This window comes from Mytilus galloprovincialis, chromosome 2, assembly GCF_965363235.1.
Source record: "Mytilus galloprovincialis chromosome 2, xbMytGall1.hap1.1, whole genome shotgun sequence".
Lineage (NCBI taxonomy): Eukaryota > Metazoa > Mollusca > Bivalvia > Mytilida > Mytilidae > Mytilus > Mytilus galloprovincialis.
In genome coordinates this window covers 101,459,564-101,477,959 of record NC_134839.1, presented here as the reverse complement: position 1 = coordinate 101,477,959, position 18,396 = coordinate 101,459,564, and the positions used below count along the sequence as shown (strand labels likewise).

The following is an 18,396-nucleotide window of genomic DNA, read 5'->3' as shown; positions in this document are numbered from 1 at the left end:
TTTTTTTTTTCTAATATAGGATTTCGCTATATTTTTTTATAAATGAACTTTATCATATACTTAAAAGAAAAATGAAATAAAAAAATGGGGTCACTGTTCATTTAAGCTCACAATCTGCCTCCGGAAGAAGCATACATTTTTGTTAATGTCCTTTTTTTCTGTTGAACTAATAGGGGAAATAGGGGTGATATCGAAATAAAAAAAAAACCTAATTACAGAAATCGCTTAAATTTTACAATTATTTAGTTTATGTACAGCTTATATGAAAACAATAATAAAAAATATAGGTCACCGATGATTTAAAAAAGATATTTCAAATTTAATGCCAAACAAGAGGCTGTCACAACGACAGCAAACCGGATTTATTAACATTTATTTGTGTCCTGGCAATATCACAAGAACCATAACTGATGAACGAAGTAAGTGAAAATCGTCAATATCAAATTTGACCTCCATTTTGTCATCAGTATCAACATATTAATTAAAATTTTAAAAGGTTTGGTTGAACGGTTCATGAGTAAATGCACGGACACAACATTTTTTAAACTTTCAAGAACCGTAACTCCTAAACGGTAAAAGTCAAAATCGTCATTATTAAACTTGACCTCCATTTTGTTGTCAGTAACAACATATTAAAATTTTAAAAGGTTTGGTTGACTGGTTCATGAGTAAATGCACGGACACGACATTTTTTAAACTTTCAAGAACCGTAACTCCTGAACGGTAAAAGTAAAAATCGTCATTATTGAACTTGACCTCCGTTATGTTGTCAGTAACAACATATTAAAATTTTAAAAGGTTTGGTTGAACGGTTCATGAGTAAATGCACGGACACAACATTTTTTAAACTTTCAAGAACCGTAACTCCTGAACGGTAAAAGTCAAAATCATCATTATTGAACTTGACCTCCATTTTGTTGTCAGTAACAACATATTAAAATTTTAAAAGGTTTGGTTGAAAGCTTCATGAGTAAATGCACGGACAACATTTGGTTGCCGCCCGCCGTACATCCCCAAATCAATAACCGACATTTTTGACACAAAAATCCGGTTAAAAATGGCATTTTTGCACCAATGGGAGATAATTTGGAGCTTTTTCAATGATATAAACATTTTTAAAGTCATCTGGGGCCAAACCGAATCGATTTTTTGAGTTGATTTTTTACCATATCATAAAGTAATAACTAATAGTGTAATAAATAAAATTTGTAATGAAAAAATAAAGGTTCAATTTTTTGCTGAAATTTTTGTACCCACGAGCCACCTTAAGGGCCAAACATAAGCCCTAGCCCTGATCATAATTATCTAAAATCATACAAAATTTCCCAAAATAGCATGTTGTAAATAAACAACGTGCTCTTTAGCAAATATCAATTCACAAATGTACAAAAGAAGTTTAAAATAAATACCAAATGATTAAAATCATCCATCAATTAAGAATTCATCCTTTTTTCACTTTCAATGTTGACTTTCTTTTCCTTTCAATATCTGAACACATGTTTAACTCATCTCAAGATAAGGGGTTAAATTAAATTTCACCTGAGTGGTAAGAATTCAATGAAGGTCGAATGATTCACTTGCAAGTGTACATATCATCAGTGATTATTTTCTTAGCTTATTTTTACAAAATAAAACCAAATAGATTTAAAAGGAATGATTGCTTCACTATTCCACATTCATTAATGATTACTACGATTACAGTATGACAGTAACAAAAATAAAAATCATATTATATTTTTTTTTCATTTCTAGTAGCTAATACCCCTTTAAAAACACCTACATGACCTAATTACCTCAACAATAGAAACAAGTGCACTTATATCATCAAATTCCTCTTGATCTGTTCCCACTGAAGTTATTGCAACATCTGCTTCTGATATCACTTCATGATCTCTCAGAATTATTCTGTCTGCTGTCCAAAGTTTGCCATCACTGAAAAAATGAATAATCAAACTTCAAAAAATTATAATTCCACATGAATGGATACATGGTAGAAAAAAACATACTCCTATTTCTTAAACAATGAAAGTTTTCCCACAAGCATATTTGAAATGGTCTTTTAATCTTAGTACATAGTCTATGTAAAATGTTTTGGCAATCATACGATTACTTGATAGATTATTATTACTTACTTTATGTACAGTCATGACAGTGGCAAATGGCAATCATTGGACAGAGAAGTACAAATAACATCATGGCCAAATGAAAAGAGACGAAGTTCACAGTATTACAAACTTTTAAATATTCAGTGACACTATAAACATGTATATGTAAATGAATAATAGTCTATAATTTATTCATTCTTTTTTTCTGAGCCCATGTAAGAAGTCTGCCTTGTAAAGTTGTAAACAATAACCAATCTAAGAAATCTTCCTCTTTGGTTGAAACTTCAAAGGAACATGTACATGTTACAACTAGACCTATAAGTGACAATTGTTCTCTAAAATTATGCATTTTTTGTTCACATTTTTAGGTATGTTAGGGTAAAATTATTATATCATTTTAAAGTTTAAAAATGTGATTCATAATGAAACAAATAAATTATGTACCTTGTTTGTTGGAAAAACACTATATATATATATATATATATATATATATATATATATAAAATTAAATTTCAAAATGCGCTTGAAGTCCTTTTATTCTCTATATTTTTCTCCAACCTGTTTCACATCTTTGTGATGATCATGGATGAATGTAACTAACGGTAACGTAATGTCACGATAATAAGTCTGTAACAATGCATTAAAGGGACGTAACCCTTACAAAAGTAACGTCTTATCTGATTAGGCTTGGTTTGTATATATATTTAAGGAATGACTGTAATATTTTTTCTGTCTATGAAGAAATAACATAAAAAATTTGGTGCACACTGAATAACGCGCGTAGCGGGTTATTTAAGTGTGCACCACATTTTTTATGTTCTTTCGAATAGACAGAAAAAATATTACAGTCATTTCTTATAATTTACTTCTAAATTCCATTTTAAACCGTAAAAAACCATGAAAAAACGTTGATGACGTCACGGTCACATGACTAAATTATGTCTATGGGCTCATAACAAAATAACGTCAGCCAATCAGAAGACGTGTTACATCCAAAATTAAATTATATATATATATATGTCTCAGATTATATATATATATATATATATGTATCAAAAATGTAAGACGAGAAGGTAAGTTATTAACAAAGGTCAAATTGATTGGTTGGCTGCATGGTCAGTTTTTTTAATTTTTTGCTATCACAGTTCCATTCTAAGGCAAACATGTCACCCTGGACAAACACAATATTCCTACTCTTGAGTAGTAAATCTATTAATAAATCCTGAATGCTGTTAGTGTACCAATACCAATGTTAAAGTTTGTTGGAGAGAGAGTATATACAAAGTTCCAAATGGATGGATGAAAACTCTTATCATAATCTGAGACTGATACACATACAGTACACACAGAGAGGATGTAATCTCATACTCCCAACACTGATTCTGGTGTAACACAGTGTCACACTGTGAAACACAGATTTCCCTCCCAAAAAAACACCAAGTCATTACTCCCATCTGGGAGGTTTTATGACCTGTTGATTGCAGGTAAAAGTATTAAAAATCAACAAAGCACGACTGAATGGTCTGACAGTGACATATAATTAGAATTAATTTAATAAACTATTGAATTTCAATCATTTCCTTTTTAGTTTCTATTTCTGAAAGCTATAAAAAAGGTTAATAAAATTATTTTTAAAAATTATATACAAAAAGTATTTTTAGATGGGAAAATTATTTACATTCTTTCATAATCTCATAATTAAGAATGGCAACTTGATATTTACAATAAGTTGTATTTATAGTCAGTTTAAACATATAGATATTAATATTTTAACGAACTGTTATTATTTGATGTGAAATGTAGTTTGCAAATTTAAAAATATTATTAGATATTAATATATATACATGGTTTAAAAAATAATAGTAATGATACAAAAACTAGAGGCTCTAAAGAGCCTGTGTCGCTCACCTTGGTCTTGTGCATATTAAACAATGGACACAGATAAATTCATGACATAATTGTGTTTTGGTGAGAGTGATGTGTTTGTAGATCTTACTTTACTGAACATTCTTGTTGCTACAATTATCTCTATCTATAATGAACTTGGCCCAGTAATTACAGTGGAAAATATTTTCTAAAAATTAACAAAAATTTATGAAAAATGTTAAAAATTAACTATAAAGGGCAATAACTCCTTAAGGGGTCAATTGACTATTTTGGTCATGTAAACTTATTTGTAGATCTTATTTTGCTGAACGTTATTGCTGTATACAGTTTATCTCTATCTATAATAATATTCAAGATAATAACAAAAAACGGCAAAATTTCCTTAAAATTACCAATTCAGGACAGTAACCAAACAACGGGTTGTCCGATCCATGTGAAAACATCAGGGCAGATAGATCTTGACCTGATAAACAATTAAACCCTGTCAGATTTTCTCTTTATGTTTCGGTTTTTGAGTTATAAGCCAAAAACTGCATTTTACCCCTATGTTCTATTATTAGCCGTGGCAGCCATTTTGGTTGATTGGCCAGGTCACGCCACACATTTTTTAAACAAGTTACCCCAATGATGACTGTGGCCAAGTTTAGTTTAATTTGGCCCAGTAGTTTCAGAGAAGAAGATTTTTGTAAAAGATTACTAAGATTTACGAAAAAATGGTTAAGAACTGACTATAAAGGGCAATAACTTCTTCAGGGGTCAACTGACCATTTTGGTCATGCCGACTTATTTGTAAATCTTACTTTGCTGAACATTATTGCTGTTACAGTTTATCTCTATCTATAATAATATTCAAGATAATAACCAAAAACAGCAAAATTTCCTTAAAATTACCAATTCAGGGGCAGCAACCCAACAACAGGTTGTTCGATTCATCTGAAAATTTCAGAACAGATAGATCTTGACCTGATAAACACTTTTATCGCATGTCAGATTTGCTCTAAATGCTTTGGTTTTTGAGTTATAAGCCAAAAACTGCATTTTACCCCTACGTTCTATTTTTAGCCATGGCGGCCATCTTGGTTGGTTGGCCGGGTCACGCCACACATTTTTTAAAAAAGATATCCCAAAGATGATTGTGGCCAAGTTTGGATTAATTTGGCCCAGTAGTTTCAGAGGAGAAGATTTTTGTAAAAGATTACTAAGATTTACGAAAAATGGTTAAAAATTGACTATAAAGGTCAATAACTCCTAAAGGGTCAACTGACCATTTTGGTCATGTTGACTTATTTGTAAATCTTACTTTGCTGAACATTATTGCTGTTTACAGTTTATCTCTATCTATAATAATATTCAAGATAATAGCCAAAAACAGCAATCAAAGCGCTGTAAGCGCTGAAGGCAGTTAACCAAAAACCAAGGCAACCGTAATTATGAAAACTGTGGCAATGTTGCCTCAACATTAAACATTCATATATAGTACATTCATGTTTATCTAATGATTTATTTATTAAGGCAAATAATTTATATGTTATCAAGGTTTCAAAAGCAATGCATATATCAATTTATATTTTTTATGGTGAGTCTGCAGTGGTACAAGTTCCCAATGATTGCAGTTGTTCTACTTGGTAGTTAACCTTGGTTTTATTTGACTGCTAGAAGTTCAATTTGACGTAGTATGAATATGTTATAGTATGAATGGACTGGTTTCCCTGGAAAGAAAACTGAGTTTGTTTTCTATAGTACAAAAGTTATAAGACACGAATCAGACAAATGTTCACTACAACAGGGATCCAAGATGAGGTCTGACTGACTTGCCCATAGTACATGTAGTAAATGTAAATGATTTGTTATTTTGTCCCATACATATGAATATATATAATTTAGGGGTGGGGATCTCAACGGTTTTCAAGTTCTCAAACAGGTAGGGGTAGACAGAGGATTTAGGGGGCAGGGGGCCCGGCCCCCCCCCTTTTTGAGAAAAAATTTGGTTGCTTATATAGGGAATCACTGGAGCGGGCCCCTCTTAGGTCAGTCAGTGGGCCCCACTTATGAAAATTTCTGGATCCGCCACTGGGGGTAAGGTGACCCTAGGGACTTCCTCTACATTTCATTTTATTTGTTATATTGTCCCATACATGAATATATATGGTTTAGGGTGGGGGATCTCATTGGTTTCCAAGTTCTCAAACAGGAAGGGTAGGGTGACCCAAGGGACTCCCCCTATATTTCATTTAATTAGTTATATTGATCCATACATGAATATATATTGTTTTGGTGTGGGGATCTCGACCGTTTCCAAGTTCTCAAACAGGAGGGTTGGGATGACCACAGGGACTTCCCTTATATTTCATTTGATTTGTTATATTGTCCCATACACGAGTATATATGGTTTAGGGGTAAGGATCTTGACCATTTCCAAGTTCTCAAACAGGAGGGTGAACAGTGACCTCAGGGACTCCCCTATCTTTCATCTGATTTGTTATATTGTCCCATACATGAATATATATGGTTTAGGGATGGGGATCTCAACCATTTAAATTCTAAAACAGGAGGGGTGGGGTGACCCCTAGCGACTCTTCCTATATTTCATTTGATTTTTCATATTGTCACAAACATGAATATATATGGTTAAGGGGTGTGGATCTCGACCGTTTCCAAGTTCTCAAACAGGAAGGGGTGGGGTAACTCCAGGGACTCCCCTATATTTTATTTTTTTTCTTTATTATATTGTCCTATACTTGAATATATGCAGGGGCGGATTCAGACGGGGAGGGTTGCGGGCTTGCACCCCCTTAAATTTGCAAAGCATGGGTTGTTCTCAGCTTAATAAAGAAAATTCCCATAATTTTACCTCAATTTTTTTTTAGCCTCGCTCTGCTCGGCGAAAATTTAAGTTTGCGCCCCTCCTAACCTAAAATCCTGGATCTGCCCCTCATATGGTTTCGGGGTGGGGAGCTCGACCGTTTCCAAGTTACCAAACAGGAGGGGGTAGAGTGGCCCAAAGAATGCCACCTATATATCATATGATTTACTTACATTAAGGTATATATAATATAGTTGCATTATTTGTGAAAATAAAGAATGAAACTTTCAGCTACTTTAATTGACCCTTCAAAATTGAGAAAAAACAAATAACCCCTCGAAATTGCAGTAATATGTTTACACTTTAAAAGCATCTCACATGCATTATCATCATTTATCATTTATAAAGAAAATTTAGACTGTGACCATGAACATGTATATTGTTAGATATACTGTTCCCAGCTGTCACGTTGTATTGGATTTTTAAATTAAAATTTATCAAAAAGTAATTTTTAGTTTCTGAATAAAATATTTTGCTTTTTCTTTCTTTTACATATATCTTTTGGTTTACAATACTAGTGTTTATATTCATTTACCATGCATAGATGTATTTTTTCACCTGCTTGGATTTATTTTGTAAATGATCGTCAAACCCGGAATTACCCTTATCCGCTTCCGGAATCGGATCCGATTTAGTAAAATTTTGTCTTCACGGCCGCCATTGTTATGTGTTTACAATGTTGTTTTTGTCAACCAGATACGATTTTACTCGAATTTATACAATATTTGTCGGCGATTTTCTGTATAAAGCTAGTGGTTGAACAAAATGAACATCGCCGTCATGAATAATAATGATAAAAATAAGTTTTTAGCTCGTTTAATTGGAGACTTTGGTGAACATGGTGAAAAGGTTTGCAAAGTAATTTCTTATTTTCTTTCAAATGTAAGGCGACTACGTCGGGCGTAGCTAGAAACCAACTATCCTAGTCGAAATTCCGCTTGCAAAAGTGGAAGGTCTCGATCACTGCTAATTTGTACACCTGCCTCCAAATTGAAAAGCTACGAAAATTTCTTTTTCTAATTTGAAATTGCCGCCAACAGCATGAACAGTTAAATTATATAAGACTACTGACGTAATTGTACTACGTATTGATGACAAACAATATTCCTACGACTTTTGTCATTTAGGAAATCTAAACTGCTTGTCTTCAGAGATTTTCGGCGATTAAATATTTCATACAATTGTTCTTTGACATCTTAGCTAAAAGCACAAGTCATAATGAACTACACAAGGATTTTTAATAAGCACTACTTCCTATGTGTAACTTTAAAACTTTTGGATAAATCGACGATCATTTAAGGTTTTTCTGGTCATTTTTTTTGTAATCCAGAATAAAAAGTATTAAAAAAGTGTTCAATTAGTTATATATAATATAGTAACAAGCTAGATAATAACAATGGCAAGTATTTCAGGATTTATTGGGTAGAACACAAATCTAGAGTGCTCGCATAATGCAGCTTAACTGCATAAAAATTACCTAAAATTACCAGTTCAGGGGCAGCAACCCAATAACAGGTTGTCGGATTCATCTGAAAATTTGAGGGCAGATAGATCTTGACCTGATAAACAATTTTACCCCTGTCAGATTTGCTCTAAATGCTTTGGTTTTTGAGTTATAAGCCAAAAACTGCATTTTACCCCTAGGTTCTATTTTTAGCCATGGCGGCCATCTTGGTTGGTTGGCCAGGTCACGCCACACATTTTTTAAACTAGATACCCCAATGATGATTGTGGCCAAGTTTGGTTTAATTTGGCCCATTAGTTTCAGAGGAGAAGATTTTTGTAAAAGTTAACGACGACGGACCAGGTGAGCTAAAAATGAATAAAATAAAATAATTTAGATAAATTCCATACATATTATATTTAAATAATCTTCATTTATTATTTAAATTTATATAAAAAAAAATGAATAAATTCAATTAAAATATAATTATGTCTTTATTTTCTATTATCAAAGTATACTCCACTTACAGGTGATGTTTTGTTTGTTTTAATAGTGAATGTTTCTTAGGTATGAAAAACCAACACTGTCAGAACAAATGCTGAATATATTTTTAATAAATAAAATTGTGCCGGATTCTTTAATAAAATCAGATTATAATATATCTCTGATTAAATTTAACAAATCTCATACTTTTCATCATTTTTGTGACTGTCATTTAATGACAGGAAACACAAGAAATGTTTATTGTAGTCATCAACTACTGGCACACTTCAAAGGTAAACATAGCAATAAAAATCATGGTGTTTGGAGAAACCACACAAAGGTAATAAACAATTAAGGAGTTGTTTACTCCAAGTTTCTCCCAATATCCTCCCAAGATTTGGAGAGTGTTGCTGGAATTTCCTGGTGTGACACCAAGTTTTTACACAGTGTAGGGAGTATGAGATTACATCCTTTCTGTGTGTACTGTACCATGTCTGAAATTTATATGTCTTTAGTTGGAATAAAAAAATATTCTGTAGAACTGAATCTTTATTCTAAGATTTCTGACTACTTGTCTTTTTTTAATGAATAATTATGATTAAGATGTGACTCCTTGAAATCTTTTTTGACAGATGACAGATGAATCAGTCTACACTTAATTATACATACCTTGCAAACAGACCACTTAACTGAATAAATATCTTAAACAAGTCCTTAAAACCAGATTTGGGCAATGTCTTTAATGATGATCTCATTTTTTGTATCATCATCATTATATGATTTAACAAGTATACTACTTGATCAAGACTGAAAAGAGTAAAAAATAAGCAATCAATATTTCATATATATATTTACCAAAATTTCTTAATTGTATACATGTATGATATTTAAAGTAAAAGTGGAATATAAAACAATATCATAATCATCATGATCATGGTCATTATCATGATTATGCAGTTGAGTTCTGTTTATATGTATTTCTCTATTTCTTAGTTTGATGATTCTTGAGTGGAGAAACATCATATCACACTCGATGCAGTTGTAGAATCTTTTTGTATTTTCCCCCATTTCTACAGTGACATTGAAATTATCATGAATTTTGTAATGTTGGTGAAAACTTGTTATAAATAGATATAACATCACTTATTACTATTTCTTATTTGATGTCAAAAAATTTCAATTAGCCCAAACATTATAAATTAGTCTTCGCCTTTATGGACAAGTTGTTTCAAAAATGATAAATAATCAGGAATTTTCCAAATTTCAAGTTTCGAGACCTGATACCATTTTAACACAATAAAATTAATACTATACCTTAAAGAAATGACTATATACAGATATATATATATATATACCTTTGACCTTGTTTTTGGAGAAGACTAACTCTATCAAGTTCTGTAATGATTTCTTCATAACTTCTAGAATCACAATGTTTATTTGAATAATGATAATACTCAGAAGCATAAGTCATCACATCAGATAGACTGGTGGAAAATAACATACTATCCTGTTGTTTTTTTACACACCTCGATTGTTCTTCATTCAGAGGACCAAACATTCCTGTATTCTGGTATACTTTATCTAAAAGTACTGAAATTGGTTTAGGTGCATTTTCAAAATATATTCTCAATGATTCAAGATGGCAACTATTCCAATCTGAAGTTGAGCATGGTATCAAAAAATCAGCTTGGCCAGGTGAGGTTGTAATAAAGGGAGTATCAATATCATGTCTAACAGCTCTTCTTTTCCTTTTAACTCTACTACCAGTTTCAGCTTTCCTTCTTTTTCGTTTCTGTGGAGGTATGTTGCCTTCATCACTATAGGTATCTTGACTACTGGACGTTTTTTCACTGTATTCCATAATCTTTTATTTTAGCTAAGTCCATCCATAAGACAGTTTTAACTTAAAACCCTGTAAATTAACCATAAATTACTTTAAAATGTATACATTGTAGATATATCTTTTTTTAATTTACACATCTAACAGTTCTTTATTAACACAAAATTATCTAATCAGTTTGTAAATTATAGGTCTATTTACCACTTAGGATTGCAAATTAGTAGATATAATATATTTTAAAATGCTTATTAGAAATCCACATATTCTTTTGCAGTCAGGGGACTTACCAAATAAGTGATTTTCTAAATCACTGATTCAAGTAACATTATTTCCATAAAGGTTGGAAGTTAGAGTTGTCTTTCTTTAATAATCACCTATTTAAGTAGTACAAATTAATTACTTGAAGAAGTTATTTAATTTTATTTTAGCTTTAAATATAGAATACTAATGACCCAGGGACTAATTATGTTTCTAAACTTATCAGAACCAACATCTGTGTTGTCTAGGATGACCAGGTCATTTCAGGTGATGACCTTGCACTGAATCTAGGATAATGACATAAAAATCACTTGTTTAAGTATCAGACCTCAATTTCCTTCCCAAAAATCACTTCTTTAAGTATCATTCTTTTAATAACCCCCACTAATTTCAACACCCCCAAACAGTGAAATTTGTATCGCGAACAGTAGAATTTTATTACATAATCTGAAAGATGAAACCTTGAACTTCACAGGAAAAATACCCCCACTGCTGGGAAAAATCTTTTAAAAAAGTATCTGTTCATTATGTAAAGCCATTATTATAGCATTTTTTCAACTAAAATAGAATTTTCAGCATCAAAGTCATAAACCTTGCTACATGTACTTAAAACATGTAAAAGAAGCAAAAAGTTTATTTTTTTTAAATTTTACTATTATTTAAACCTATGTGTTTAAAATTTTGAAAAAACTACAAAATTCCAATTTGTGACAAAACCTCGAATTTGCTCCTCAAATAAGTGATTTAAAAATCACTTATTTCAGTAAGTCCCCTGACTGTTTTGGGGGGATAAAAAAAATAATAACTTCTGAGATTGCATATTTATATTAAAATTTGTAAGGGTTCCGCGGAACCCTGTGTCTTGCCTAATTTTACTGTTAATCTCAGGCTCAACAAAAATGAGGAAAAAAATCTAGAGAAAGATTCCTCTTGATAATATCTTTTGATTGTAAGAAGCTTCTGTCCAAGTTTGGTAAAAATCCAGGATAGTTTATGAATCTAATAACCGTTTTAAAACCTGGAACTGCAGACTCTATGCAATGTAAACTGAAAGAATCAAAGCCTTAAAGGCTGTAAAAGCAATTGCTGCCATGTTAATGTTTGGGGACTTTTATTTTTCATCCACATATATACAAGAATTAAACCTGACATGAGTGTTGTCTAGTTAAAAGTAAGAAGGTTTTAACTTTATATAAATAAAAGACTTTAGCAGAAAGTCATTTTTAATATGTTTTATATTTCACAAGGAGACAACACGTTTACCAGGCTAAAGTTGGGGTCAAATATTCATGTGCTGAAACATATAACTCAAAAAGAAATCATCATGGATTATCCTCTGGTAGTGTTTGTAACTTCCTTGGCAATAATTTCCTTTATTGATTTAATTTTAACAATTTTCATTATTAATTTATATTTAACCATTAACACAAATGATTAAGTTAAAACATTTCAACTTTCCAGAAGCAAATGTTAAACCAGGTGCTCCGCAGGGTGCAGCTTTATACGACTGCAGAGGTCGAACCCTGAACAGTTGGGGCAAGTATGGACAAAACATTCAAGCGTGATACAGCTCTGAATTTGGATTGTGATCAAATTTTTGACATTACATGGTTTTTTTTTTACACAAAACAAATGTCAAGATTTTACAAATCAATTAAAGATTTCTTCTTCAAACTTTTTAAATCTAAAATTAAATAGTTGACACAGCATAGGTTTCTGACACAGAATGAATGTGGTCTAATGAACTTAAAAGTTTTTTTTTGCCTTTGAGCAATTCACTATGCTGTTGAATATTAATCCTCTCAAAAAAATGTTTGAAGAAATTTTCTTTTTATTTATTAAATCTGAAATGAGAAAAATTTACCCCCCCCCTTTTTTCACATCCCCGTTTCCCTTTTTCCAAACCTGATGTCAATTCAAATTTCTAATGGAGTTTGCAACAATAACTACTCTTTTAAATACATCATAAAATATTAAAATGTAAAATAAAGTGCTTGTTATCACTGAGTGGTAAAGATTGGTTGGTAGTAAAAGTGAATATACATTGTTTATTGTATAAAACAATAAAAAAAACTTCATCAGCAACATTTTATATTGGCAAATTTCCAATGAAGTTATTTACATAAAGTTATTGGCAAATAAAAATAGAAAATGACATAATAGTCATGTCTGGCAAATGTCCAACATACATTATCTAAAAACATTTTAGATAAGATAAGGAAAAAAAGCTTCATCAGCAACATTTTATATTGGCAAATTTCCAATGAAGTTATTTACATAAAGTTATTGGCAAATAAAAATAGAAAATGACACCATAGTCATGTCTGGCAAATTTCCAACATATATTATCAACTACTATTCTATACAAAGAAAGATAACTCCAATTGAAAATTAATTGCTATTGCACAATATTGTGCAATTAGATATTTCTTGCTATTGTGCAATACTGTGCAATTGAAAATTTCTTGCTATTGCACAATACTTGATATGGAATCCTGATTTGGACCAACTTGAAAACTGGGCCCATAATCAAAAATCAAAGTACATATTTAGATAAAGCATATCAAATAAGCCCAAGAATTTAATTTTTGTTAAAATCAAACTTAGTTTAATTTTGGACCCTTTGGACCTTAATGTAGACCAATTTGAAAACTGGACCAAAAATTAAGAATCTACATATACAGTTAGATTTGGCATATCAAAGAACCCATTTATTCATTTTTTGATGAAATCAAACAAAGTTTAATTTTGAACCCCCATTTGGACCAACTTGAAAACTAGGCCAATAATTAAAAATCTAAGTACATTTTTAAATTCAGCATATCAAAGAACCCCAAGGATTCAATTTTTGTTAAAATCAAACTAAGTTTAATTTTGGACCCTTTGGACCTTAATTTAGACCAATTTGAAAACGGGACCAAAAATTAAGAATCTACATACATAGTTAGATCCGGCATATCAAAGAACCCCAATTATTCAATTTTTGATGAAATCACACAAAGTTCAATTTTGGACCCTTTGGGCCCCTTATTCCTAAACTGTTAGGACCAAAACTCCCAAAATCAAACCCAACCTTCCTTTTAAGGTCATAAACCTTGTGTTTAAATTTCATAGATTTCTATTTACTTATACTAAAGTTATGGTGCGAAAACCAAGAATAATGCTTATTTGGGCCCTTTTTTGGCCCTTAATTCCTAAACTGTTGGAACCAAAACTCCCAAAATCAATCCCAACCTTTCTTTTGTGGTCATAAACCTTGTGTCAAATTTTCATAGATTTCAATTCACTTAAACTAAAGTTATAGTGCGAAAACCAAGAAAATGCTTATTTGTGCCCTTTTTGGCCCCTAATTCCTAAAATGTTGGGACCAAAACTCCCAAAATCAATCCAAACCTTCCTTTTGTGGTCATAAACCTTGTGTTAAAATTTCATTGATTTCTATTCACTTTTACTAAAGTTAGAGTGCGAAAACTAAAAGTATTCGGACGACGACGCCAACGTGATAGCAATATACGACCAAAAAATTAAAATTTTTGCGGTCGTATAAAAACGGGAAAGAAATAAAATATCTTACAAGACATAAACATGTAAAGAATAAATGTATATTTCAGCTTAATAAAAATATTTTCATAATGTTACTTTGTCATCATTTTTATAACTAAGTTCCAAACATTATTGCTCAGTTGATATGTGTCCTTCTGATGCGGTACGAGCACAGGCACTTGTTTCTATCCATAGGAAGGTCGATTATCCATATAAATAGTTTTATATGGATAGTCGACCTTCCAATGGATAGAAACAAGTGCATGTGGGTACGAGATAACTACAATTCTCATGCAATCCCGAAAAGGGGGGTCATCACAGACAAACATGACATTAAATCGTTATCACTGAACTAGTATATATATTGTATAGGGGCCAGCTGAAGGACGCCTCCGGGTGCGGAAATTTTTCGCTGCATTGAAGACCCGTTGGTGACCTTAATTCTGCTGTTGTATGTTTTTCTACATGTTCTATGGTCGGGTTGTTGTCTCTTTGACAAATTCCCCATTTCCATTCTCAATTTTATTATACGAACAAGAACAAACAGCTCTACGTTGCTTTGATATTTATCAATTTTCAGGAAACATTGCGAAAAATGATCTTCAATATTTCGAAAACATGTGAAATAAAATTGCTAACACGGTGGAACGTCGAGTGTCAACAAACGTAGTAGACTTGTTCACTGAAAAGACGAGGATAATGGTTTCATCTGACATTTGTTATGCAAACCCAGTTTTGATCATGATATTTAAAAAGACGTACTTTTTTTCAATCTATGTATAAATAAACTAGAAAATTCCAAATTGTAAATATCTCTTCATCTGGACCGACTTGGCATCTCCTACGTTTGGACGGGTCCATTTCATTAGTAAGGTGATCGATAAATATTACGGAGTTTTGACAGAAAAGGAAAACGAACTTATTGTTATGTGTTTTCAACAAGGGTTTCGTTCCGCTAAATTATTTGCGCAAATAAAGTTTGTCTATTTTTAGATTACAGGTAATAATTTGACACTACGCATTAACCTGTGTAGTGATTTTGATTTTACGATAAATGTATGAATGAACGATAATTTTATGAATGAACAAGAGCACCTGACCTCTTAAAGAAACACAAATTAAACATAAAAAACCGTATTTATTAGGAGATAATTCAGTTAAATTTTCAATACTAAATCAACAACTGAAATGAATCCATATTTTGTTGAAACATCGTACGAACGGCGGAAAACGGAATCGCATTTATAAAAATGTACTTTTTTTCACTCGGACTTCTATGTTATTTGATAGTCAAACGGTTGACCCTTTAAATACAAAAATACATCTACAAGAACATATTCTGAAACTTCATAAATCCACTAACTTTTTTTTAAAGTTTCAAGCTATGTATTGCATTAGAAAACATACATAGGTGTTAAAGAATGACTGACCAGGAGCCTGTTTAACAAAATACTATGGCTTGATCTGGGCGGAGTCTCTGATCTGGGTCACAAAGATGGCCATACGCGACGGCATAAAAGCAATTGCTTTAAAAACTAAGTCCATTAATAAGTACAATATGGCAAAACAGGAACAAATTTTTACATAATTTTATTTAGGATACTAGCTTTTGATCATAAACAAGCTTCGTGGGAAAAATTTGGTTGTTTATATAGGGAATCAATGAAACATGACTGGAGCCTTCCCCCTTAGGTCAGTCAGCGCCCTTCCCCCCCCCCCCCCTTATGAAAAGTTCTGGTTCTGCCAGACTTTAACCACAGAGTGAATGCAATTTTTCCTGGCAGAAATACGGTCCATTTATTAGTAAAATAAGGAAAAACAGGATTGAATTTTTATAAAATTTACTTCTGGATATTAATATTCATGATATTATCTATGATCATAAAACAGCTTGTCCAAGTTTGGTAGAAATCTAGTCTGAGATTACTCTGATGTCCAACGGCTGTTTTGCCAGACAAGCTCGGGCTGTGGGACATCTAAAAGCGGATATTTGCCCGTCCAAAATAGATGCGCTATGTTGATTCAAGGGCTGACTGAGGCCATGAAATTATATAAATCGGGCATCAATCTGTTAGTTTTTCATTTATCTCTTCATTTATGTAAGTTACACCTACCTGCCAATCTTTATTTTTCCATATTTAAACAGTTTTCACAGTGACCCATTGTTTCAGACATTTTTACTTTTATTTTCAAATGGACGTCAAGTTACGAAACTTAGTGACCTCGACACGCAAATATGTAAATATTTATGCAATTATCACCTCCTTTAGAGGAGATCAGTGTTTAACATTTACATTGTAGCAGCCAACCACGATTTTTCACCTCTTTTAAAGGAGATCGGATTAAGCATTTAGTAGACAACCATGATAACAGTCAGAAGCTCTCAGACATTTAGATTACTTGTATCGTAAATGAAGAAGGTGTTAGATTATGTATTTTATATTGACCTAGGGTCATTTGCATAAATCATCACATTTTTCTCGTGGTCACGTGAGAATCTTTGAAAATGAAAGTTGAAATGCAGAAATTGAGGGTTCAATGTGAAAACTGTTTAAATATGGAAAAATAAAGGTTGGCAGGTAGGTGAAACTTACATAAATGAAGAGATAAATGAAAAACTAAAAGATTGATGCCCGATTTATATAGAATAGAATATAGAATAGAATATTTTTATTTCCCAAATTACAGGGCCCATAAAAGGCATAAAATCAGATACAATTGATTTACATAATCATTGATAATTGGTAACAACAACAATAATAGCGGCATATACATGTACATATAGTTAGAATATAAGCATTGGTCAGAATCAAGCCAAAAACCACATATATATGGTGAATAAAAGATTTATTTAATTCAAAGGCCGTCAGTTGGCCCTAGAAGAAAGGAACTTAGTAGCGCATCTATCTTGGATGAGCAAATATCCACTTTTTGATATGGGACAAGCTATGACGTCCCAGGGCCCCAGCTTGTCAAGCAAAACAACTGTTGGACGTCAGAGTAATCTCGGACTAGTAGAAATCCAGGACAGTTTAAGGTTCATCATAACAAATGGACAAATATGGCCATTTATTCACCTCAAAAACTACTCTGTGTACAGACTTACCTGTACTGTTTGGAAAGTTTTAAGGCCTAGCATCCACTAGATATATAAAGGTTAAATGCATTTTGTGTGTAAGATTTTTAAAATCTTTCTTGGTTTTGGATGGGCACTTTATTTTCCTTTCTGCAGACGGTGTAAAAATAAACAAACACCTGCATTACTTTGATACTGTCCACTCATTGACTCAGATAAACTCTTTAACACACCTATAGTTGTGAAGATACCTATTGTTCATGTCAATTAAGGACAGTCAACAACCAGTTTTTACATGAGGGAGCATCTCAAAGTTAATCCACAACTTAGTTAATTTTCACACCTTATGCATTAAGGAACAAAAATGCCCATCAAAATCCAAAAGAGATTGTATCTTTCTGAAACACAAAATGCATTTAACTTTAAAATATCTAGTGGATGCCAGGCAATAAAACTTTTCCTACTGGACAGGTAAGCCTGTACTCAGAGTAGTTTTTGACATGTAAATACAGCCATATTTGTCTATTTGTTATGATGATTTGTAAAACTTTAACCACAGAGTGAAGAGTGAATATTCACTCTGTGGTTAAAGTCTATAACCACAGAGTGGGGGAGGGGTAGTCCAAATAATTATGACGCCTTGAAAGGCATCGAAGTAAGGCGTCAAAGAAAAAAAATATCAAAGCGCTGTAAGCGCTGAAGACAGTTAACCAAAAACCAAGGCAACCGTAATTATGAAAACTGTTGCAATGTTGCCTCAACATTAAACATTCATATATAGTACATTCATGTTTATCTAATGATTTATTTAATAAGGCAAATGATTTATATGTTATCAAGGTTTCAAAAGCAATGCATATATCAATGTATATTTTTTATGGTGAGTCTGCAGTGGTA

At 32.0% G+C, this 18,396-nt stretch overlaps 1 protein-coding gene across 7 annotated transcripts in view; it reads right to left on the bottom strand.

Annotated features, from left to right (window-relative positions):
• LOC143065155 (uncharacterized) overlaps positions 1 to 18,396 on the bottom strand; it is a 33,262-nt gene that overhangs the window by 11,508 nt on the left and 3,358 nt on the right. For 3 of the 7 annotated variants that reach the window (XM_076238546.1, XM_076238552.1, XM_076238547.1), the window contains exons 2-4: positions 10,138 to 10,694; positions 9,452 to 9,589; positions 1,794 to 1,932 (exon numbers count right to left, since the gene is read on the bottom strand). In XM_076238546.1, the coding sequence (XP_076094661.1) occupies positions 1,794 to 1,932; positions 9,452 to 9,589; positions 10,138 to 10,643 (783 nt within the window). In that variant the 5' untranslated portion in view covers positions 10,644 to 10,694. Of the gene's footprint in view, positions 1 to 1,793; positions 1,933 to 9,451; positions 9,590 to 10,137; positions 10,695 to 16,537; positions 16,661 to 18,396 lie in introns of those variants that run through there. The other 4 variants (XM_076238549.1, XM_076238551.1, XM_076238550.1 and 1 more) reach the window with 4 other exon arrangements.